The sequence below is a fragment of the Mauremys reevesii genome, linkage group 1 (assembly GCF_016161935.1).
Source record: "Mauremys reevesii isolate NIE-2019 linkage group 1, ASM1616193v1, whole genome shotgun sequence".
NCBI classification, from domain to species: domain Eukaryota; kingdom Metazoa; phylum Chordata; order Testudines; family Geoemydidae; genus Mauremys; species Mauremys reevesii.
The window spans coordinates 307,290,973-307,316,664 of record NC_052623.1 but is presented as its reverse complement, the minus strand read 5'-3'; the positions used below and the strand labels follow the sequence as shown (position 1 = coordinate 307,316,664).

General features: G+C 41.4%; 1 protein-coding gene across 1 annotated transcript in view; it reads left to right on the top strand.

Annotated features, from left to right (window-relative positions):
- The window catches only part of CNTN1 (contactin 1), a 443,616-nt gene extending 420,909 nt beyond the window's left edge, over window positions 1-22,707 (top strand). Inside the window, exon 28 of the mRNA XM_039506174.1 lies at window positions 20,082-22,707. Coding sequence (XP_039362108.1) covers window positions 20,082-20,158 — 77 coding nt within the window. The 3' untranslated portion in view covers window positions 20,159-22,707. The remainder of the gene's footprint in view (window positions 1-20,081) is intronic.
- The last annotated feature ends 2,985 nt before the right edge of the window (window positions 22,708-25,692 follow it).

Below are 25,692 nucleotides of genomic sequence, written 5' to 3'. Positions count from 1 at the left end.
ACAGGAGGCTGTCCTAGGTGCCCCAGGGATGGTCAGTCTTGGCACAGTGAACTGCACCACACAAGAACCTGTTAAGTTGGCTCTAGAGGCAATGTGAGGCCCATAGCCAGGTAGCTATTCCTCTGGCTTGTTGATGATGTAGCGGTTAGAACATAAGAATGGCCATACTGGGTCAGACCAAAGTATCTGGTAGACCCAGTATCCTGTCTACCGACAGTGCACAGTGCCAGGTGCCCCAGAGGGAATGAACCTAACAGGTAATGATCAAGTGATCTCTCTCCTACCGTCCTTCACCACCCTCTGACAAACAGAGGCTAGGGACACCATTCCTTACCCATCCTGGCTAATAACCATTAATGGACTTAACCTCCATGAATTTATCCAGTTCTTTTTTAAACCTTGTTATAGTCCTAGTCTTCACAACCTCCTCAGTCCAGGAGTTCCTCAAGTTGACTGTGCTCTGTGTGAAGAAGAACTTCCTTTTATTTGTTTTAAACCTGCTGCCCATTAATTTCATTTAATGGCCCCTAGTTCTTATATTATGGGAACAAGTAAATAACTTTTCCTTATTCACTTTCTCCACATCACTCATGATTTTATATACCTCTATCATATCCTCCCTTAGTCTCCTCTTTTCCAAGCTGAAAAGTCCTAGCCTCTTTAATCTCTCCTCATTTGGGACCCATTCCAAACCCCTAATCATTTTAGTTCCCCTTCTCTGAACCTTTTCTAATGCCAGTATATCTTTTTTGAGATGAGGAGACCACATCTGTATGCAGTATTCAAGATGTGGGCGTACATGGATTTATATAAGGGTAATAAGATATTCTCCGTCTTATTCTCTATCCCCTTTTTAATGATTCCTAACATCCTGTTTGCTTTTTTGACTGCCGCTACACACTGCATGGACGTCTTCAGAGAACTATCCACGATGACTCCAGAATCTTTTTCATGACTCATTGTAGCTAAATTAGCCCCCATCGTATTGTATGTATAGTTGGGGTTATTTTTCCCAATGTGCATTACTTTACATTTATCCACATTAAATTTCATTTGCCATTTTGTGGCCCAATCCCTTAGTTTTATGACATCTTTTTGAAGTTCTTCACAGTCTGCTTTGGTCTTAACTATCTTGAGCAGTTTAGTATCATCTGCAAACTTTGCCACCTCACTTTTTACCCCTTTCTCCAGATCATTTATGAGTAAGTTGAATAGGATTGGTCCTAGGATTGACCCTTGGGGAACACCACTAGTTACCCCTCTCCATTCTGAAAATTTACCATTTATTCCTATCCTTTGTTCCCTGTCTTTTAACCAGTTATCAATCCATGAAAGGGTCTTCCCTCTTATCCAATGACAGCTTAATTTACGTTCCTGGTAGTGGCAGAGACTCTCTAAATGGAGGAGGTGCAGCACTGTCCAAAAAGCATATTTGCCAAGCAGTTGATCACCATTATAGAATTGAAACATCTCTACACTGACACAAAACAGTAACCCACAGTACTCCATAGACCCTATCCATGATGTGTGCAGGGCCGCTCGGGGTGGAGGCAAGTGGGGCAATTTGCCCCGGGCCCCGCAGGGGCCCCCACGAGAGTTTTTGGGGCCCCTGGAGCAGGGTCCTTTAGTCGCTCCAGGGGCTCCGGAAAACTCTCGTGGGGTCCAGGCCCCCAGAGCGTCTTCGGCAGCAATTCGGCGGCCGGGGGGTCCTTCCACTCCGGGACCCGCCACCAAAGTGCCCCGAAGACCCGTGATGGGGGGGTCCTTCCACCCTGGGTCCCACTGCCAAAGTGCCGGGTCTTCAGTGGCAATTCGGGAGCAGGGGACCCCAGGCCCTCTGAATCCCCTGGGCAGCCCTGGATGTGTGTATAACAGTACAGAAGAAAAGGTTAGTATACTCAAATATTGTGATGAGGCTTACCACCCATCACCTGCAAGGCAAAGGAAAGAGCCCCAATTAGTCATGCTCTGCACTGGGAGGGGGTGTGATTAATCGCCTCCTGTCCAGAAGAGTCAGAGCTGGCCTCATAAGGAACTGAGGGAGCTAAGTAGAGGGGAGAAGACCCAGGAGACAAGAGGTGGGGAGTTCCCTCTCTCTGGGAGGATCCTGGGTTAGGCAGACTGACGAAAGGTGCAAGAGCAGAACTGGTCCCTGTATCCAGGGAGAGACTGTACAGTAGGCACGATTCACCTACAGAGAGCACCAGAGTAGGTTCCTTCAAGAAGAGACCCACAGGGAACAGAGTAGGCTGCTGTGGGAGGGAGCCCTGAGATAGGGTTTGTAAGTAGAAACAGAAGACTTCAGTAGCCCAAAGGAGCAGGGGAATTATTCAGATTTGTTTGGATTTTCATTTGGACCTTTCAGTTACCCCAGAAGGGGATTGAATTTATGTGATTTGGCCAGAGGACTGAGCCACAGAAAACCCCATGAGAAGCAGATGGTCAGCAAGAGGCGCTGGAGCCGTGGATTCTGGCAACATTACACAGAGGCAAGAAGGTGTTCCCGGGATGAGTGTGCCCCATCGCAAAGACCAGAAATTCCTTTAATAGATGCGTCTGCCCCTGCTACTTGATCAACATGCTTAGAGTATTGTGGATATGTTTGGGAAACATGACGGGGGTATCTATGCATGGTGGAAGCACGTGGAAATCAGTAGAAGAAAATGTGCCTTTTAAGTTAGAGACTTGTGGGACTTTTTGGAAATATATTAACCTTTTCTTTGTACTATGTTCTATGCACTTCAGATAACACCTATGGAAGCGCACAGTACTGTGCTACAGTCTTATGTCATTGAAGATAACTTTAAAACCCACCATGCATAAACATCTCCACCATGTTTCCTAAGTTTGTCCTCAGCACTCAAGCATGATTTCTCAAGCATCGGTCTTTCTACAGAATATCAATTGTAGTAACTAATGACCGTGAAAGTAGGGATAATAGTATAAAGGTCTTGGTTACGCTGAGGTTTGTGTGATAATCTCCCACCATTCCTGTAGCACTCATGCTGTCTGTGGGGGAAGCAGTAGTGTAGATGGGCTGTTCTGAACAAGCATAGATGATGTGATGGCAGCTGCTCAGTACTAGTTCTCCCAGTGTTGCTGGCATCGAGAGCCGAACAAGTGGAAGCAACAATTAAAAAAAAAGTTTTTAAATGACCAGTGTAGACTATGTCTTCTGTAGGCCTGCGCACTGTTCAGGGTGATAGAATTTACTATTTAAATGTATTTTCTGTCATCCAATATAGAATACCCACTCCAACAATCAGCCCTCTACTCCAGGTGTTTTTGCAACTTCCCCTGTTTAAACACTTCTCTTTTGTTCTGTGCCCAGTATGTGGTTTGGGAAATTGCTGATGAGACATTCCTCCACAGGCATTGAGTTTGGATGTCTGTCTGAGGGGATAATATACTGCAAGAAAAAGCCACTTAACTTTTGCATCTTATTTTAGCATCTTATTATTTCAAAGGTATCCCAGCACTTCAGGAGAAATACTGCTGCTTTCTGCTTTGAAAGCACCAATATCTCACAAAATGACTTTAAGAAGTTGCCAGTTAAAGTTAACTCCTCTCATTAATGAGCTGGAATCATCTTCTGTAAGGATTTTAGCCTCTTTTGAGATAAGATTTCTCTCTATCTCAAGATAAGTTATTTTGCATGCCATGATTGTTACCAGTGCATGTTGTTCAGGTATTTCTCCTCTCTGCTGATAATCAGATGAGCAACAGCTAATCAAACCTAATCCCCAGAAGATTCATGTTCCTGTAAATTTGTCTTCACTTGCTTCCCTCCTCCTCTAAAGGAGGCAGTGGGATTTCTCCCTTTTTGTCTGCAAAAACAGATATATACTTCCCCCATCCCCAGCCCAAGATCAGAGTAACTGTAACTCCTCCCCCTGAGCCTAAAAATTGTTCTAAGGAATTTATTCAAGCCCTTGCACTGAATAGACCTTACACCCAAAACCTTAAATGTGGTTATGCCTGAAAGAGGAATAGACCTTAACTTCCTAATCTTCAAGTTTTTCAGCATTCCGGTGGCTGAGCTAGCAGTCATATCCATGTTGGACTTGTGTATGCTAGGATAGTGTGGGCCCATAATTCTCCACTAGTAATACCAATGGTGGAGACTATAGTGTAGATGTGACAGGCATTTTATCTCTCTAACCTCACCTTGCTCTGATTACTTGAGTAATATACTCTTCATTATGGGTAAGGAAGGCAGAATCAGACTTTCAGTTTACCAAGATGACCCTTGCTTATGTTCAGTAAGGACTACAGAGTAGAATGCTTAGAGAAACGTAGTCTGGACTCTGGGCAGGAGCTGATGGCAGTCCCTTCAGGTAACTACCAGCACCACATTTGCCCATCTCATGCAGTTATGCTTCCCCTTCCTCTCCAAGTAGCCTTTCAAAACCACTTCCACGAAACATAGCACTGTGCACACAAGCGCTTATGTTGGTGTAACTTATGTCACTCAGGGGGCTGGTTTATTCACACCCCTGAGCAACATAAGTTATAGTGACGTAACGTGTAGTGTAGACATAGCCCAAGAGACAGTCAGTCTTTTAGGGCTCCTAATCTGAACTCAGCAGTCTACTCTGGTACTTATCAAATCACAGAATAATAAACCTGCTGATTTGTTTTATGTGACTTTGTCAGGAAATCAAGTCATGTTTTTCTTTCAAATATGGAAATGCTCAACGAGGGAGGAACAAAGAGAAGAAGGGAGAGCATGACAAACTTGCTGTGATTGGCTGCTCTAAGAACCAATATGAGGGGAAACCCAAACAACCTGCCCTGGTGGGAAATAAATCTCAGACAACAAAGTAACAAAAAAGAAGAATATTCATTTTATTAAAATTGATATTTGATGAGTTTTTGCCACCGTTTCAAAAATGTTTTAGGTCGGATGACAGCTGTTGTGTAAGAAAACAAAATTTCTTTACTGTCATAGTAAGTAAATCTAGGTCTGTTAGCAATTTTACATTATTCATGAATCACAGGCGATATGATGTGAGAGATGAGAGGAGTCTCTCTCTCTCACTATAAAATGTTAAACATTTGATGACTTTTGATATAATTAATACATTTAGATGTTCAGTTCATGGGAACCAAGAACACTGCTGTAATCCTGTACATGTTAAACATAATTTCTTGTACGGTCTTGAAAAAGTCTTTCCTAAGGACCAAAATAGAGAAAGAGTTGTGCCACAACAGGGTCAGCTCATGATTAGCCAGTGTTAGCTGGAGTTTTACATATATTGGTAGGATAAACATTTTGCCACTGAGGGCATGTCAATCCTAGGTCACTTTACAGCCACCACGGTAATTATGCCGGTGGCTGCTGTCCACGCTACCCTCCTCCTGTGGTGGTGTGTCTCCTCACCATGAGCACTTCCACCAACTGAAAAGGGGAAGTGTGGGAGGCTGAGAGCCAGGGCTCTCAGCTCCATGCAGCTCCACACTGGGAGCCCAGCTACCCCATGGGCTTCTCGCCTCCCAGCTGGGAACAAAGGGGCAGCCACCTGGGGCTTCTCGCTTCCTGGCAGGGAGCAGGAAGCCGGGATCCCAGGGGGCAGTAGGTGGGTGGCAGCCTGGCTTTGAGCAGAGACCCAGCAGCACCCTGCCTGGGGAGCTGGCTTTCTAGAGCTGTGAAATTGACATGACAGCTAAAAGCCAAAGTAAGGAATGCAATGTCTACACAGACACTGTGCTGCTCTAACTACACCTACATAAGCCATACACCTCTCGTGGAGGTGGAGTTATTATGTCGGTGTAGTAAGGCACTTGCATTGGTGGGAGCAAAGCTGTAGTACAGACACTGATGTAGTTAGGTCGACATAAGGCAGCTCTGTAGTGTAGACCAAGCCTTAGAAAAAAGAAACTCCTTTGCGAAGAGGAACTTTACTATATGGATTAATTACGTCGGAGACCAATAACTAACTTATTGGTAGTTTAACATCTATATGGTAAGAAATTAGCCTGCAATTTGCTTTCAGAGCTCATATTTCTTCATTGGTTATAAAAGAATAAGAAGTTAGGACTTGTGGAATCTCTTTCCAGCTCAGGCAGTGAGTAATAGTGTGACATGGCCATTATCTTTGAAAAATCATGGCGATCGGGGGAGGTCCCGGATGACTGGAAAAAAGCTAATGTAGTGCCCATCTTTAAAAAAGGGAAGAAGGAAGATCCAGGGAACTACAGGCCAGTCAGTCTCACCTCAGTCCCTGGAAAAATCATGGAACAGGTCCTCAAGGAATCAATTCTGAACCACTTAAAGGAGGGGAAAGTGATCAGGAACAGTCAGCATGGATTCACCAAGGGCAAGTCATGCCTGACTAACCTAATTGCCTTCTATGATGAGATAACCGGCTCTGTGGATGAGGGGAAAGCAGTGGATGTGCTATTTCTGGACTTTAGCAAAGCTTTTGATACAGTCTCCCACAGTATTCTTGTCAGCAAGTTAAAGAAGTATGGGCTGGATGAATGGACGGTAAGGTGGATAGAAAACTGGCTAGATGGTTGGGCTCAACAGGTAGTGATCAATGGTTCCATGTCTAGTTGGCAGCCGGTATCAAGTGGAGTGCCCCAAGGGTCGGTGCTGGGGCCGGTTTTATTCAATATCTTCATTAACGATCTGGAGGATGGTGTGGACTGCACCCTTAGCAAGTTTGCAGATGACACTAAACTGGGAGGAGTGGTTGATACGCTGGAGGGTAGGGATAGGATACAGAGGGACCTAGACAAATTAGAGGATTGGGCCAAAAGAAATATGATGAGGTTCAACAAGGACAAGTGCAGAGTCCTGCACTTAGGACGGAAGAATCCCATGCACTGCTACAGACTAGGGACTGAATGGCTGGGCAGCAGTTCTGCAGAAAAGGACCTAGGGGTTACGGTGGACGAAAAGCTGAATATGAGTCAACAGTGTGCCCTTGTTGCCAAGAAGGCTAATGGCATTTTGGGTTGTATAAGTAGGGGCATTTCCAGCAGATCAAGGGATGTGATCATTCCCCTCTACTCAGCACTGGTGAGGCCTCATTTGGAGTACTGTGTCCAGTTTTGGGCCCCACACTACAAGAAGGATGTGGATAAATTTGAGAGAGTCCAGCGGAGGGCAACAAAAATGATTAGGGGTCTGGAGCACATGACTTATGAGGAGAGGCTGAGGGAACTGGGATTGTTTAGTCTGCAGAAGAGAAGAATGAGGGGGGATTTGATAGCTGCTTTCAACTACCTGAAAGGGGGTTCCAAAGAGGATGGATCTAGACTGTTCTCAGTGGTAGAAGATGACAGAACAAGGAGTAATGGTCTCAAGTTGCAGAGGGGGAGGTTTAGGCTGGATATTAGGAAAAACTTTTTCACTAGTAGGGTGGTGAAGAACTGGAATGGGTTACCTAGGGAGGTAGTGGAATCTCCTTCCTTAGAGGTTTTTAAGGTCAGGCTTGACAAAGCCCTGGCTGGGATGATTTAGTTGGGTTTGGTCCTGCTTTGAGCAGGGGGTTGGACTAGATGACCTCCCGAGGTCCCTTCCAACCCTGAGATTCTATGATTCTATGAACTCACTGACCTTTTCTATGGCTTAGGTTGTGCATCTGTAAAATAAGTATAAAAATACTTTTCTATCCTGTGTTCAATATACATAGAATACTTTAAAAGCAACAAAGAATCCTGTGGCACCTTATAGACTAACAGACGTTCTGCAGCATGAGCTTTCGTGGGTGAATACCCACTTCTTCAGATGCAAGTGGTGGAAATTTCCAGGGGCAGGTTTATATATGCAAGCAAGAAGCTTCTAGCTTGCTTCTTGCTTGCATATATAAACCTGCCCCTGGAAATTTCCACCACTTGCATCTGAAGAAGTGGGTATTCACCCACGAAAGCTCATGCTGCAGAACGTCTGTTAGTCTATAAGGTGCCACAGGATTCTTTGTTGCTTTTACAGATCCAGACTAACACGGCTACCCCTCTGATAGAATACTTTGAAATCCTTGAATGGAAAATGCTGTAAAATTGTAAAACGTTATGGCAAGAGTCACCAAGTAGTGGTATAGCACATAGTCTTACAAGTTCTTAAAACTTGCTCAGATTCTTACTTTTTGGAGAAACGCAGTATTAGTTCTATTATACAGTCTTCCTTTGAGAGAAGCTGTAGCAGGTAGCAAAGAGTTTGCTCTCTGCTTTATTCTCTATAGTAGAGGCAATTCATGGGACAGAGTACGCTTCTTGTCAGGGCCGTCTCCAGGCACCAACGAAGGAAGCAGGTGCCTGGGGCGGCCAGTAGAACAGGGCGGCACTCCGTCCGTTATTGGGGCGGCACGTTTGGGTCTCCGGCGGCAATTTGGCACAGGTCCTTCAGTCCTCACTTCCTCTTTGGCAGCACTTCGATGGCTGCTCAATCTGGTTTTCCTTTTTTTTTTCTTTGCCGCTTGGGGTGGCAAAAATGCTGGAGCCAGCCCTGCTTCCTGTGATTTGGGCACAGGTATGTGGATTGAGATTTCTGAAAGAGTGGATTACCTGCATGCTGTTAGTGACTGCCTCTGTTCCAGGACTGGTGTATATGTTTAAATAAAGCAGGTTACTCGTAGAGCATACCCAGACTCCAGGTCACTGATTTCTCTTCCACTAGAGCTACAAGACCCCCGAATTCAGCTACCACTCAACAGAAGGGGACGCATGTCAGAAGAAGGGGCAACAATATCAAATTTAATAATCAAAGTCTAAAGAAAATAATTGTTACAAAATTTAGAGCAATATATAGATGTCTTAGATGTTTTGATACACATTAGATTTGTTATTTTTATATTTAAGTGGTAAAATATTGAATGTCTGAAGTTGCTAGTAATACAGTATATGAAGAATGGAAAATTGATATACAAGCCATTTTTGTGACCTTCTGCTAATTCTCTCCTCACAAAGCCAGCCTTAGTCCAGAAGTGTGGAGGACTTCTCTCTGGTCTTTCTCTGCTTCAAGTGGATGGCCAGTGCTGAAACAGGGAATGTAAGATGCAAGGAGGATAAAACCACAGATATGTGGGATTTTACCTGGAGTTCATCTAACACACATGGCTCCCACTGGAGAAAAATGTGTCCAAAACTACCAATATTTCCTTCGTTTACTCGGACATATAACTTTTTGAGGGAAAATGCTTAACTGTATTGACAGTGTGTGGTTTGTGGCTTTCAGACTCCTGAAAGCAGAATGCAAAAAATAGATTAACCAAGTGCAGCACATGCATCATAGGAACAAAATCCTGTACATAGGTAAAGTGCATTTGAGATATTTCCTTATCCACTGTAGAGAAGCTAATGCTAGGTTTAAAAGAATTCAAGATTTCCACAGCTGAGCTTCGTTTTTATAGTAATGCAGCCAAATCTGTAATTCTTCCCAGATATATAGAGAGGACACTCACGCTCAGGGCCAGTAGGAAAATTGAATATAACACACACAGCCATACACTGTTTATTTGCAGTAAATTAGATACCTTGATGCCAAACCCGCAAACAGAAAGATACTTTCATTTCAGACTGGTGGTCTTTAGGCCTCATGACTGGCGTGCTGACTCGGCTTGGCCGCTCCTTCTGTGGCTGCAGTTTGCCATTCTGTGTGTTCAGTGCTGCATGTACTTGCAATTGATGGGATAGGGTTACAGATAGCGTGGTACTGGAATAGGGCTTCACTTGGAGTCATAAATAATGTTAATACGAATCATCTGTGTTATTTCTAAATGGGTCCCAAGTCAGAGAAAGGAAATACCAAGTTCATACATGGCCAGCCTTTATGGAGCGTGCAAAAATCCTCCTTTTATATAAATTCATACATTTGTTTGCACATATTCACAAATACTTAAATATTTGTCTACAGTGATTCATATTTTAAATTAGGTCAGATGCTAAAGGATCAGATTTGACTACTGCAGTAGCACTCTGTAGCATGTGTGCTAATGGTACTGCCTGGTTTGTCCATAATATGGCTAATTTGCATGTCCTTGTATCTATATGGCAAAGGTAATCAAACGCATATACAAGCAACTATTTAAAACCCCTTACTCTACATATGTACATCTTTCAACTGTAAAATCAACCATTTTGTTTTTCCAAGGAGGAAATAAATGGGTGAATTATCATGCCAGCAATGGCAAGTTACACAGCATAGAGCAGTGTTCTGTATTAAATATATGTGTCATGTTTGGGTATAAGAGTAACCTTACTGCATAGAGCTTATATGGTAGCACTGAAGTGGTGCCTAATCTATTTTTGAGCCTGTTGCGCTGGGGTAAATTTAACCCCAAGTGAATTGTGTTGAATATTGCCCACTGGGAGTACTTAATAAATTAATAAAAAAAGTATTAAAAATATGTCAATGCATCTCTCATTTTTAAAACAGTTGCTAAGACTGGCAGGTCAGACTTACATCAGCATTGGCCTACAGCTGTAAAACCAGCATTGGCCTACTCAGCCAAAGCATGCATTAATCTCAAAGATGTTGTATATGAGTAAGGACTACAGGATTGCACCCACAGGCCTGCCTGGAGGGTTAATCCAGCATGTACCTCCTAACATCAGCATCAGTAGTCCAACAAAAAAGACAGAAGTCTGCTTAATGTGATAATTTTCCTCACAATGTTCTGTTTGTGTCATGTCTGGGTATAAGAGTAACCTTACTGCATAGAGCTTATATGGTAGCACTGAAGTGGTGCCTAATCTATTTTTGAGCCTGCTGCGCTGGGGTAAATTTAACCCCAAGTGAATTGTGTTGAATATTGCCCACTGGGAGTACTTCTCAGGGAGTAGTTTATTTCAGATTGTAACTTTTTTTTCTTTGCAGAATATTCATATGTTTTACTCTGCATTGTTTGTAAACAATCAAAAATTGAGCTGTGTTGCTTAATTTTGACTGTCCACCTAAGGGTATGTCTACATAGCAAGTGGGAGGTTTGATTCACAGTGCATGTAGATGGACATGCACTAGCTCTGCTCAGGCTAGCATCTAAAACTAGCAGTATGGCCATTGCAGCTGCTCTGGCTATCCACTTCCTGGGTATATACTTTACCAAGCTGCTGCCCATGCTACCATGTCCACGCTGATATTTTTAGGCACTAGCTGGAGCAGAGCTAATGCACATATGCCTACCTGAGCTGGGAATTACCCCTCCCAGTTGCTATGTAGACTTGCCTTAAGTCACATGATGTAGCTTCTGTTCCCAGATTGAATTGTTGTACAGAAATTTCCAGCTGAATAGGATTCCAACTGAACTGTTCTTGCAAATATAAAATCCATTTTGTGTGGATATTCCCACATACATCTCAAAAATTATTTTTCTGTAGACCACATTTATTGTTACTGTTTGTTTGCTAAGGTCCATCACTCTAGCATATGTGGAAAGTGATTACAAAAAGTTGCTTATATGTGTCCAAGTGATAAATAATCCCAAATGAGGTGCAAATTGATCAGGGTTATTCCCATAACGCAAATCATTTCTGAACTGTACAAAGGCCAAAATGCATTCATCTCATCCCTTTGTCTTTCAATTGGTTGGATACTGAACTTTCTGTGGAAAGACAAGTTTGTAGTGTTTAGGAGCTGAGCTTATGAAGGAAGCACTGTTGGATTTCCTGCTGTTCATCCTCAGTTTACCTGACAGCTGATTTTATGGTGGTTGGATATCAGAAACATATCAGAAAAAATAATCATTACTTCATTGTGTGGTCACACAAATTGTTGCTGAAATCCCTGCAAACACTTTTTGTATTGATGCAAGTTTTTTGATTACACAATATGTGCAGACTGAAGACTATATTGAAACTATTTTATCTCAAATATGCCTGAACTTTGTTTACTAAATAGCTTAATCTCTTTATACTCCTTGACCTCAAAGTCAAAACATCTTGCTCAGCAAACAAGTGTATAAATGATATTGGCTTGACAACATTAAATACTGACAGTCTGGTGTGCCCAGATAATGCCATTTGCAATCTTGTTTGATATAGAGGATGTGGACGTGTTTATTCAAAGACTTTCAAGATTAAGCTAGTAAACAGTGAAGACAATATGGCACACACCCATTGGTGATAAAATAAGTTGTTCATTTTTCAGTCTCTGCCTATTTTTAAGCAGCTGTATTTAAAGTCTAGCATAGTGCTTTCCATAAATTCATTACTTAATATGAGTACAGGGAGAGTGATGAGCTATGTATTGATTTTTCAGATACTATGTACATATAGAATTCAAAGGGATCACTACAGTAAGTTGTAAGTAAGTTGTATTGCTAAATGGTAAAAAATCTCTGCAAAGATGGTAGATAGTGCTGTTTAATCATTTGGGTGAGGCTTTTGCTGCATGGCTGGTTTGTTGTAGTGAGGACAAAGCTCCATTCTTCTCATTCTCAGCTGACACATAGCCCCTCAGAGCAGGATATAGTCAGGAGAAAATCTGGCTCACAATATTTAGCTCAGTCAGGAGCATATAGAGAAAAACCTACCAAAAAGCAGAAATAAATTAAAAAAAAAAAACACGAACTTTTGTTAATCTCTTCAAAATAACTAGTTTTCTCACGTGATTTATACAGAAATCTTGAACTTATTGAGTATTGAACTCTCTGTGTGTGCATGTTCAACATGTTGAACTTTGGGGGTGAGGGGGTTGATCCTCATTTACTTATAATATCTTACAGAGAGATATTTTGATTTTACAGGCCTTCCTATGATGCTCATCATCATAGGCACAGATTCCATGGGTGGTCCGGGGCTGGAGCACTCACGGGAAAAAAATAGTGGGTGCTCAACACCCACCAGCAGCCCCCTACCAGCTCCTCCCCCACCCCAATGCCTCCCACCCTCTGTCAGCCTCGCTGGTCAGCACCTCCCCCCTCCCTCCCAGCACCTCCCACCCACTGCAGATCAGCTGTTTAGCAGTGTGCAGGATGCACTTGGGGGAGGGGCCAGGGTAGGAGTGGGGGGTTGGGAAATGGGGTGGGGTGGGGCCCAGGAGGAGCAGGGATCAAGCATCCCCTGGGAAGGGACAAAGTCAGTGCCTGTGCTCATCATCATAATATCTGAGTATTTCCTATATACTAATGAACTTATTCTCTAGATTGGAAAATATCATGCTCCCCATTTTACAGTTAGAGAACTGAAGCCAAGATCAATTAGATGACTTGTACAAGGGCATGCAGGCAGTCTGGTAGACTGGCAATCGAACTCAGATTGCCTTACTCCTTAGCCACAAGTCCATCCAACTTCATTTTCAGCTGGTTTCCTTATTTTTCCAGAGTGCAGATAATAAGTGTCTCAACTCAACTTTCAGGCATTTATTTTAACTTGTCTTTATCCCAATCCTGGTTTCACCTTCAAACTCCTGTTGCCTTCAGACATCTGATCAGGACAGCATTTGCTAATGGGAGATTTTGAATGCACATGAAATGCAGGCTCAGCCTCTTTACTTACTGAAAGATGTAGACTATTGTGGCTGAAAGATTGTGTCTTCTACATCCTTAAGTACAAATTTATGGGCTTGATGCAGAACCCACTTGGTGTAATCCTACAGCCTGTGTTATATAAGAGGTCAGACTAGGTGATCATAATGGTCCCTTCTTGTTGTAAAATCTCTGAATAAAAAAAACACTTGATATTTGACTTTAATATTCTTTGCTGCTACTGTGTATGGAATAGAACTACCTGCTGAAACTTTGCTTTATGGTTTATGGTTTTCTTTTCCCATCCTTCAGCTCCTTCGTTTCTTCCTCAGTCAGCTACATGAACCTTTTGGCAAAGAAAGTTCTTTCCAACAAGTAGACCCCAGAAACTCCTCAAGGACTCTGTTTAAGGAGATTGAACTTTACAAGCCATTTTACTCCATCTGTGGTTGATCACACTGGTCACACTATTCAGAAGAAACTTTATTGGAAAGAATGTGAGCAGAAGCAGCTGTAACAGAATTGTGTTACAAAATCATTTTTCTTCTTCGAGTAATGTCCTTGTGGGTGCTCCACTTCAGAGGCGCATGTGCCTCATGCGCCATCAGTCCGAGATTTTAAGCAGCAGTGCCTGTTTGACCTGTGCATGCGCTCTAATCCGCCTCATACTCTGCACCATAACTAGATAGAGCTGCACGGGCAAACCACTCTCAGTTCCTTCTCAACCGCCTCAGCCTGAGATGTAGCCTCGGCAGTGTCCAAGCTGACCTTACCTCAACTGCAGTTTTTCTCATAGTTTTATTTAGCTCAACTAGTTATAATAGTGGTAGTTTAGTTTAAAAAAATTGTTGTAAGGACTTTAGATTACTGGGAAGGTATGCCCAGCGCTCCGGTTTTAAACATTGCCCTTTGTTCCAGGAGGTTTACCCAGTGAGTGACTGGCATTCTTGGGCTGTCCATTGCCCGAGGGAGTCACCTGTCCCCCAGAAGTGTAATTTTTGCCTGGCCATAAGATAGAGATCCAAAAAGAACCGGGAGATTCAGACGTGCCTCCTTATGATGGAGAGCTCCCTCTGTCTGTCTTCTGACCCAGACCAAGGGATTTCCCCCCTCCCCTGCTGTACACCAGTCTCCAAACAAGTCAACTGTCAACTCAGCTCAATATTCCTGTACAACTTCTAAGAGGAAGACTCCAGAATTCCCTCAAAAGGACTCTGGGAAATGGAGCTTAGGTTCCCCAGATAGGGAATCTCAAAGAAACCCCCGTCACTGATTGAGACAATTGCTTCAGCACCTGCTGATCCCCATCTTGGTACCCATGAGGCTGCAGGTTTCTCAGGTACTGTGAGCATCAGTAAACCCAAAGAATCTAAGGGTTCTGTCTCAGGAGGATCTTCATTACTATCAGGGGATCAAATCAACAAAGATAAGAGGACTACCTCTTCTAAGCTGGTACCAGTAGAATCAGCCAGGCACTCGGTACCTAACATTTCAGTACTGCAGAAGACCAAGCTAGCAGCTAATAGATTCTCCTCAGGGGGCATAAAGCCTGCAGTACTGCCTGCTCCATCTGCCACAGGCTTTTGTCAGGCTGCCACCTCAGTATTGACCACCATATTGGTACCTAAGAAGTTTACATTTTCATGAGACCTTGCAATAACAGAGAAGCCTGACTCCCCTTTGTTTGGTACCGATCCGTTCTTGGTACCGAGGACCTCTAGGTCTCCAGACATTCACCTGATACTAACAGAGTCACCATCTTTTTCTCCTGGTGCTCCACCTCTACAAAGTGATGTTGAAGATGACAGTGATGATGGTGATTTCTCATTGGTCTCTGAAATTTCAGTTCAGGGCTCCTCTCCTCACGGTCAGATTGAGATGGAACATATTTGTGAAAAACACTCTCAAGCTCCATCCCAGTGCTATGAGCACTCTTGGGTGCCCTCACCTATACCATATGGCCCATCTAATTGGAAGTACTGGGATCCATGGGTGATTTACTGCCAACAATTCTCTAGGACCCTAGCATCACTCATCACCATGATAAGGGTAGACAATTCCCCCCGCATGCTCTCTCTCAAAAAAAGGCCTGATCCAAAAGAAGAGACCTTTGAAAACAGGAGGCAAGAGTAGTCAAAGAGGTCATCCTATCAAACAACATCTCTTCTTCATCCCCAGATGAAGCAGTCATGCCTCCCCCACCATCCCTGGCAGACAACTTCAAATGGTTCCAGGACCTCATTAAGAGGATAGTGAACTCCTTACAAATTCCACTTGGGGAGATTAAGGTGTTACAACATAAAATGCTTGATATTCTGCATACATCATCATCTTTCCAAATTGTACAACCTATTAATGAGGTGCTGCTGAATCCTGCAAACGTAATCTGGCATACCCCAGCGACAATACCATCCACTCATAAAAGGGCTGATAATAAATAGTATGTTCCAACTAAAGATTAGGAGTTTCTGTTTTCTGAGCCCTCTCCCAACACCATAGATGTCAAAGCTGTAAATGAATATGTAAGGCAGCACCATGCTAAATCAATGCCATATGATAAAGATCAGAAGTATCTCAATTTATTTGCTCTCAAATTATATTTGTGTGAGACACTGCAGTTTAGGATCTCTGACTATTAGGCATTGATGGTGAAATATAATCATGCCCACTACTCAAAGTTCAATTTGTTTATTGAACATTTACCACCAGAGCAGAGGACCAATTCCAGGCAATCATGATAAAGAGTCAGCTCCTCACCAGAACATCTCTGCAGTCCTCTCTGGATGCCCCTGACACAGCTGCTTGCTCTATTTCTATGGCTGTAGTCATGAGAAGGGCCTCCTGGCTTCAGATGTCAGGATTTCTGAGGGAGGTTCAAAATACAGTTGATGACCTTCCCTTTGATGGCTTAATGTTGTTTGCAGAAAATACAGACGAGTTTCTGCATATATTAAGACTCCAGGGCCACTTTGCAGTCTCTGGGAATTTACATGCCTGCACATAAAAGGAAATCTAGTAAGTCCCAGACAGCAGAGAGATCTTGTTCTGCTCAATTCTTGGCTCCCAGAGCCCTTATGAACCCCAGCAAAAGAGGCAGAGGTTTCAGAAAATGAGACCATCTGATACACAGACATCACCCCTGCAACCCTCATTGCCAAAACACCAATTTTGTTGGAGTTATTGAGTGTTTAAGTTACCCTCTCCCCTTTTTCCATACCAGCTGCAATGGTTCACAGCCAGTTCCCAAAGCAAGGAAGACATTTCTCACTTCTGACAAGCTTGGGAGCATATCACTATGGACATAGGGTTTAGGAGATCGTATCAGCAGGATACTCCATCCACTTTGCTTCCCTCCCTCCATCTAACTCCCCTTCCCTTTCCCTCTTCAGGGATTCCTTTCATAAATGCCTTCTAAAGCAGGAAATAGAGTCCCTCCTGAACCTTAGCAGTTCAGAATCAGTTGGGAATGAGATTTATTCCAGGTACTTCCTGGTTCTAAAAAAGAACAGCGCTTGGAGACCCATTCTAGATCTAAGGCTCCTCAACAAGTTTGTGAAGATACAGAAGGTCAAAATGGTAACGCTTGCAGCAATAATACCATCATTTGATCTAGGTTATTGGTTCTCGGTCCTCAACCTACAAGATGCATGTTTCCATATAGCGACCCACCTCTCCCACAGAAGGTCCCTACGTTTCATTCTAGGTTAAAACCACTTTCAATACAGAGTGCTTCCCTTTGGACCCTCTTCTGCTCCCAGAGTGTTTTCAAAGTTCTGTCAGTGGTAGCGGCTTACCTTCAGAGAGAAGGAATCCCAGTATTCCCATACCTTGATGATTGTCTGCTAAACATTTGCTCCTACAGTGAGACCTAAGCGGCCCCTCAGAAGGCCACAGAACTGTTTCTCAGCCTGAGACTGCAGTTAAACATTCACAAGTCCGTCCACCCACCCCAGTCCAAAGCTTGGCATTCATAGGAATCTGCCTCAATGCGGTAGCCACCAAAGCCTTCCTCCCAACACAGAGGTTTACAACCCTATTGAATTTAGTCTTTATAGTCCAAATCAGCCCTCAGACATTGGTTAAAAACTGTCTTCAGTTGTTGGGGCAGATGGCAACTGGGCCTTTAGTGATCAACCATACAAGGTTGCAGATGTGCTGCAGAACTGTTTATTTGGCAGGCAAACACAGCTTGTACAAACTACTCTCAGTTCCTACTCTTCCTACTGGAAACACCCTCACAACATTTGTGCAGGAATCTCCTTCACTCAACCATTCCTAATGATGATGATGACAACAGAGGCATTTCTGTTGGGATGGTAAGCACGTCTCGATACACTGCTCAAGGCAGATGGTCATCTCATGAGAGCATTCTGCACATCACCTTGCTGGAACTCAGAGTGGTCAGCAATGACAGTCTTCATTTTATGCCATTGACCAGGGGGAAATATGTGAAGATCATGACAGACAATATGTCATGCATGTTTTATATCAACCATCAAGGAGGAGTGAGTACCCCTAGTTTTGCTTGACAGGCGGTCAGATGATAGTGAGATTTCCCAAGGGGCTGGGGAATATTTTTCAATGAGTCACATGTCCATGTTTGGGACCACAAGTTGGTGCTTAGATGCCTTATGAGACCTCCCTTTGAGCCACTGGTGACCTGTTCCCTTCTTGACTTATCTATAAAAATAGCCTTCCTGGTAGCCATTGCTTTTGCTCTACATTGCAGGGAGATAAGGGCTCTGATGGCCTATCCCCACTTTACAGTATTTTTCAAGGACAGGTCACATTGCGACCACATCCCAAATTATTGTGGAAGGTGTCCTCTGATTTCCACATCAATCAGTCTATTGATCTTCCAGTTTCCTCTCCTAAACTACACCTGAATAAGGAGAATGCATTATTACATACACTCAATGTTAGAAGGTCATTAGACTTTTAGTTGGCCAGAACTAAGCCATTTAGAAAATCTGGCAGATTGTGTCTATTATGGACAGATCTAAGGGATCTCCAATTTCCAAGCAAATTTCCTTTAGATGGACATCTGATTGCATTATCTTTTGTTATGAGTCTTATGATCTCTAACCTCATTCAAGAATACTAACCCATTCAATAAGATCTTTCTACTTCAGTAGCCTTTCTTAAGAATGTTCCCATTGCTGAAATACGTAGAGCCACAACTGGGACCTCCTTTTCTAAACATTATGCAATAATTCATGACTCAGCTTCTGATGCTATGTTTGGCTCTACTGTATTGTTTTCAATTTTGGATTGACTATGAAGCACCTCCTCCCCCATCCTTCAAGGGTAATGTTCAGTAGTCACCTGAAAAGGAGCACTCATAGGGACACGACTCGAAGAAGGAGAGGTTACTCACCCTATGCAATAAGTGTAGTTCTTCAAGATGTATGTCTGTATGGGTGCTCCGCTCTACTGTGGAGCATTCCAGTAGGCAAGGAACTGAGGGGGGTCACCTGTGCAGCTCTAAATAGCCACATTGCTGAGGACAAGGCAGAGTTGAGTGTATGTTGGGCCGAACAGGCACTGCTACCTAAAATCGCCAATCAAAGGCTCATGGAACACATGCGCACCTGAAGTGAAACATCCTTAGGGACACACATCTCAAAAAATTTGTTACTGCATGGGGTGAGTAACCTCTCCTTTTAGGTTTGTTTAGTATTTAATGAAAGCATAGAGAGAGATACTAGATTAGGTGCTAAAATACAATGGAGATTAGCACAGAATAAAAATCTAGATAGATAGGGACTGACTGCACTGGATCCACCTTGAAGTCTTCTCTCCGTAGCTGAAGTACACCACCCACGACAGCAATGCAACCTTCTTCCACACTGCCCAACTAATCTACCTCAATCCTGATCTACAGGAACCATCTCAAGGCATGAGAGGATAGCTTGTTCTTCATCACCATTCATTCCTCCCCAGATTGAGAGCAAGGTTGCCAGATAGATCCATTTGTGGCTTAATAAAGTAGATGTTTGTTTACAGGAAGCTGGACCGAGACAACAAAAGTCATTGCACACAGTATTATTTTTATGCTTGTTATTTCAAAGCAAAATCACACAAAGATTGTAAACTGTCACTGAACATTTTTGTCCTAAAATATTTATTTAAAAGAGACCATGTGATTTTTTAAGAGAAATATACACACAAATGCTGTACTGTTAGAGATTAGCCATCTGGACTTCATAATCCAGCAGGTAAACAAATGGCCCAGGGTCTGTGGCAGCTCTTAGGTTATTACTGATCATAACAACATTAACATTTCTGGAGGTATCTCTTTGCTTCATCACATTTCAAAGTCTCTGCTCATTTTGTTTTCACGTGTTTAAATATTTATTTTGACCTTTTGCCTCCTGGTATAGCCTCCTGGCTTGCTGGACCATCCAAACCAAAATACACCGATGTGATCTTAATGGCCTCACTGATTATATAAACATGCTGAATAAACAGCTCACACAGAATGAAAGACTGAGTCCTTAGTAATATTGTGGTTACTTTTATCCATTTTAAATTGTCCATACAGGTAGAAGCCGCTTTGTGATGTACCAGATGGTTTTCAAGATCTCTCACCTTGAATCATTGCCTGCATCTAAATTTGTGGTGATCATTCACATAAAAACAAACATGCATTATCTCTTTTATTTGTAGGTGCTGCTGGAGTATCACCTGGTCTTCTTGGCTTATTGCTGCCTGCCATTGGTGTCCTTGCCTACTTAGAATTCTGAATGTCTCCGGATTTATCTTGTCCTCAGCCCAGTTTAAAGGACACCCTTCAAACCTGTGAGGACTACTATTCATTTAGACTCCTGGCACCATCTTAAGCCAAATAAATTATACTTTAAAAAATTACCCTTCTGATTTACTATGAACTTTAAGAGGACTGAGGCATCCAGGAACTCCTCCATCAAGCGAATCAACTTTTGAAAGGATAAGAAATGATTTTTAACTTGTTCCGATATGCCTTATAAAACACTTATGCTGATTTGTGACAGTTGCATGATTTGGTCCAATGGGGCAAGTTACAGTGTTAAAATCCAATAACATAGGCTGTACAGTGAAAGTAAAATCACCATACATAGGTGCTTTAACTTGAATAACAAATTGTGAAATATAATAGAGATTGAAATGTTGATTGTGTGTGGTAAATATAAGAGTAATTATGTCTGTCTGTACTATCCTCTATGTTTTGTGTACTGCATATTTTTGAATGGCCCTACTATCATTTATGACATTTCAGGTTGTTAGAGATACAGTCAAAGCAAAAACATTGAATTCATTTTTAGAGCTTTTTTTTTTTTTTTTTTTTTGAAGCAATTGAATATACTTTGGGAGCATTTGAAACTAGGTTCCATTACAAGGAATTTTTATTTTTAGATTCATTTGGGAGTTTAATTTTGAATATTAACCGCAACATTGAATTATAAGGATTTTCCAGCCCTTTACTTCCTATAACGCAATATTTAAAAAAAAAAAAAAATCTCCTCAAACAAATTGTGATTTTCTTAATTAGTAATAGATTATTTCAATTTTATCATGCAAAGAACATCAGTGGCAGCATATGCAGCTTGATACCATTTCTTTTACTCAGTTCAGGAATTATTGTTTAAATAATTCAGTCATCGCTGATTTTGAGTGTGAAATTCTGGCTTTCAGACAAGCAGCATAATTGCCCCTCCTCCCTCAAGATATTGGAACAGCATGTTAAAAGTTTGAAAATGGAGTCCAGTATAGGATCACCCACTGGAACAACAAACAATAGAATGTTAAAGTTGTGTTTTAAAACATTTATAATAATAAGCTAAAACATAGTAAAATGGCAAAAAGAAAGTAGCACAGTAACAAAATTATTCTGATATACTTTTTTATGCTGCAGATTCAAGTTTTTACTTTTCTTTAGTGAAGCCCTGCATTTGGAAGAATATGCTTTTTTTCAATAACTTGATATTATTCTATTATTTCTAGTGCTGTAAATAAGAGTTTAAAAGTTCTTAGACTATTTCCCTGTCTGATATAATACTGAAAGATATGAAGATGTTAAATGAAACGCAGATCCCAGCTGGTCTGAGTCTAAATGTCAACTATGGCTTTTGCAAAACTGGAAATCTAATAGGAGATAGAGAATGTTTTTGCTCTGACTGTGTCTACACTGTTTCAGTGATTTTTTTTAAAGTTGTTAAAGAAGTGCATTTTTCTTTCTTTTTCCATGGTGTGCTGAGAACTTAGTCTGAGTGTGAATGTTGAAGAAACACGGTGATATTGAATCAGCTGGCTCAAGTAATAGTGCAATGTCTGATGCTTCAAGAATTATAAGCTTTGAATCATATTTTATTAGCACAACCTTGCTAGCTATTTAGAGATAGAGTTTATCTTTTTAGAACGGATACTGTAGAGGTCCATAATAATACTATTTACATGAAGCAAGAATAGGCCTATTAATACTTTACACCCCTTTCTTTAATTTGTATGATTTTGTACTATATATTTACCTGTAAAAGTTTAGAGTCTTCATTAAGAAATATCAATAATACAGTTTTAGTTTAATTTTAATTCTTTGTTCCAAGATGAAACTTTTTTAAATAGGTGAAAGGGATAACTTCCCTATAGAGGAATGTCAAAAGTTATAAGAGCTCTCCTGAATTTGATAAACTGTATAGTTATTTGAAAGAAAAATGAGCTGCTTTCATGCGTAACAGAAACTAATACTCTGTAAGCCTTCTGTACAAAAGATTGTTTTATTTTGTTTTGGTTTTTATGCAGTATGACTCATTTTTATATAATATACAACCACAACTAAATCTTTTGCCAAATGCATGATTGCCTTTTGCTTTTCTAATGTGTGATATAAGGAGCAAAACTGTTTAATTTTTGGATGAAAACGATCTGGAAGGTAAAACCACTTTTTTTTTTTAATCTGTAATACGGATGAGCTAGATTACATCATCTCACATACTGATCTGGTAATTCCAGATTTTTATTGTTTTACACAACTGTGTAAACTGGGACCTTCAGTTTCAAACTGTTGTCAACAAAACTAACTAATGTATCATCTGCTTTAAAATGCAAGGTTCATAATTAAAGTTTAGATAGACATATTTGTTGTTTCTTTATACTTCAGGAAACTTGATATTAATATTACTTAATACTGATGAATTTTGAATTTGTTTTAGTTACTCTTTATCTTATTTTTTTTAATTTAGTAGAGCAGGACCATGCTTTGTCCTTTTTAAGAATGAAAACTAAATTATAATTAAATAAATGTATTAATGTTACTCAAGCTGTAAAAGCTGTCTTTTGAATTTAACAGATTTAAAAAACCAGTGGCATTTTATTGGTTTGTTTAGGGGAAAATGGTGTGAAGAAACACCGTTTTCTCAGCTTTAATAACAGAAAGGTTCTATTGTGAAATATTTTTGGAGCATCACTGAAGTCAAGGGTTAACCAAGAAGAACAGCTGTGATCAGTAATGTTTCCCATTTCAACAGATTTATTACCAAGAGATCCATTTTCTAAAGCTGATCAAAAGGACCAAAGTTTGGCACTGATGTACACCTTGTGCAATCCCACTGATTTCAAGAGGCGGTATCAGATGTAAGGGCTTTATCTGGTGAGATGCTAAGTGCCTCTTGAGAGGCCAATTCAGCATCTCAATGGGTTTGAATTAATATCACTAAATGTGGCAATAGGAGAAGTAGCATATCTGTCAATGAAACTGGTGGTCATTTTGCAAATTTTTGTTCCTTTTTCCATTCTTGAAACTGCTGGGAGTTCTGCATTTCCAACAAAGAAACTAGGAGTCTGTCAGAAAAGAGTGTTCTTAACCTTTGTACAGTGAAATAGAAAATAATCTCCAGTCGATCCAGTGTGAAATATGAACAGATCACTAATACAGTAATTATTTCTTTGTGAAATAATGAGCAAAGGAGTAGCCATATTGTCAGCCTGATGGTATACATCAGGACAAGATCAAAGCTGCAGTCAGAGATACCGGGAACAGGAGGCTTCCATTGCTCTTGTTTGGCAAGTTCAATAATTTTTGTCCTGATTTTTCTTGGTTCTCCAGACTTCTGGGCTTGTGGCAATAGACGAGGAAAACCTTCATACTCTTACAGTGTTGAGAGTCTGTGACTCAAGATCTGATGTTTCTAGCTTGATTGTGTCATGTCTTATTTCTTATTGGAAGTATCCTTAAAATAACAGCACCAGATATTACACAGGTGTTTCAATGAAGCTTTTGAAAGTTCCAAGTTGTTTTTTTTAATTCTGCTTTGGAATTTCTGTTTCGAATCACTGTAAAAAATCTGATTAAGGAGATTTTTCTGTAACTGTGTAAGGGAGGATTAAAAAAATACTGCAATTTTCAGCAGTTGTGTATCCTATAACCTACATTTCACCTTTCATATAGGCCTTTCAGTGGAACTACTCTACCTGTGCTAGGCTATCAAAACCACAACAGAACCTTCCATTTTATTCAGACGGCAGGAATAACTAACACAAACTGCCTGGTCACCTCCCTCAGATTATTTCTCCAATGATGCTTGAGTCCTCTTTTGTTTCTCTGCTGATACTTCCCCCAGCTGTGTCATACAGAATTTCTTTTCATTTTTCAAGAATACATAGGAAAAAGGGAATCACAAAAAGGGCCATGACTTACATAGACAAAACATGAAAATCTAAAAATACCTTCCATATTTCAATTAGAAAAGGTGCAATTTTTTTCTATTCAATGTATGTTTTTTTATTTTTGTTTTTATTTCCCTGTATCCAGTCTGATCAAGCCTGGCCTGAAGGACGTCTTGAAAATTCCCTTGAAAACTTCTCCCCTACTTCAAGTGGTGATGACTCTGGTCCCTTTTTTTGGATAATATGGTGTGACTGACAAACCCTGGAGATGATGCCAATCCCTTCCCCCAGACGCCACCTAAGAGACACTCCTATTTAGCAACTCCTATTGAGTGATTGTACCCAAGCTTCACTGAACTGGGGAAAAACAGACACCTGTCTTCTCCACTCTTTGGTCTGCAATGCTGCTACCACATCTCTTGACCAGCTACATGGTACAGCCTGGTTTTCAGAAGATTCAGTTAGTGTTTAAGGCCCACTGGTAATATTCATTTTAACTCTTTTAAAAATGTTAATTATAGAGCTGGGCCAAAAATGGAACCATTGATTCCAAGCCTTCACAACTTAGAGGCTCCAGTAACATGGTACCCAAGGCCAAACCAAACCCAACACCGCACCTTTTACAATATATGTGTATTGAATTCTACAGCTAAAGGAATCATGCCAGGGCTTGTTATTTTTATAGGTTAATTTTTTTCTAACTTTTGTTACTAAAAATCCCATTAGAAGATTAAAACTCCTATCTGTTTCATTACAAAAAGCTTTCTCCTTCTACCTCCTGTTCCCATTGGTTTGCTATTGAATGTTGTTCAAGAGGACCAAGCATGGCTTAAGAACCTCCTCAGACGTCGCTATACATTACCCTGGCTGAGAAACAGCAGAGAAGAGAATAAGGAGTCAAACATTCCCCAGCACCACAGCTGGCTGATAGCTCAGCCATGAAGCACCCACTACAGCTGAAAACAACCCCCTATCTACAGGTAGTCTGAGGATTGGAGTTAACATAGCTTCCTGCAGTCAATCCTCCACCTCCCTCCCCATCTAACACATAATGTTTGGATGGGAGGGGCTCTGACTGAGCCTCTCAGCCCCAAGATGCAGCTATTTCAGAGTTATTAGAAAGCCAGTAGTAGCTTCCACAGGACTGGGATGGGGGGAGACCATATTCACAGAAGCCCAGTGAGCTCATTTGCATGTACTCCTTGCTCATTCTAGGACTCCACCAAGGAGAGGCTGAGCAGACACTCCTTGTCCCACCATTTTGACCTAGCTATGCCTAGTTTATTCACACTGGTGCAGAGCTCCCCTCCACTTTGCCTCCAGGTTTCATTTGTCGTTTACATCTGCTAATTTTTTAAATATTTTTATTTGACAACTGAACACCTTGACTATGCTTATTACTGAAATTCTCTAACAAATAGTATTTGCACTTATAGGGAGACTTTAAATGATCTCTGTGATGGTGGCTAAATCAACATCCCCATTACACAGATGGGAGACTGAGGCATGACACATTGTGGCAAACCCCAGTGTCCTAAGTCTGTTTCTTTGTGTAACTGTTAGGCCACATTGCCACCCTCTAATGAAAGTGCACACACTGACTTCACACATGGTTGTTTCCTCACATAATTGCTTCCTG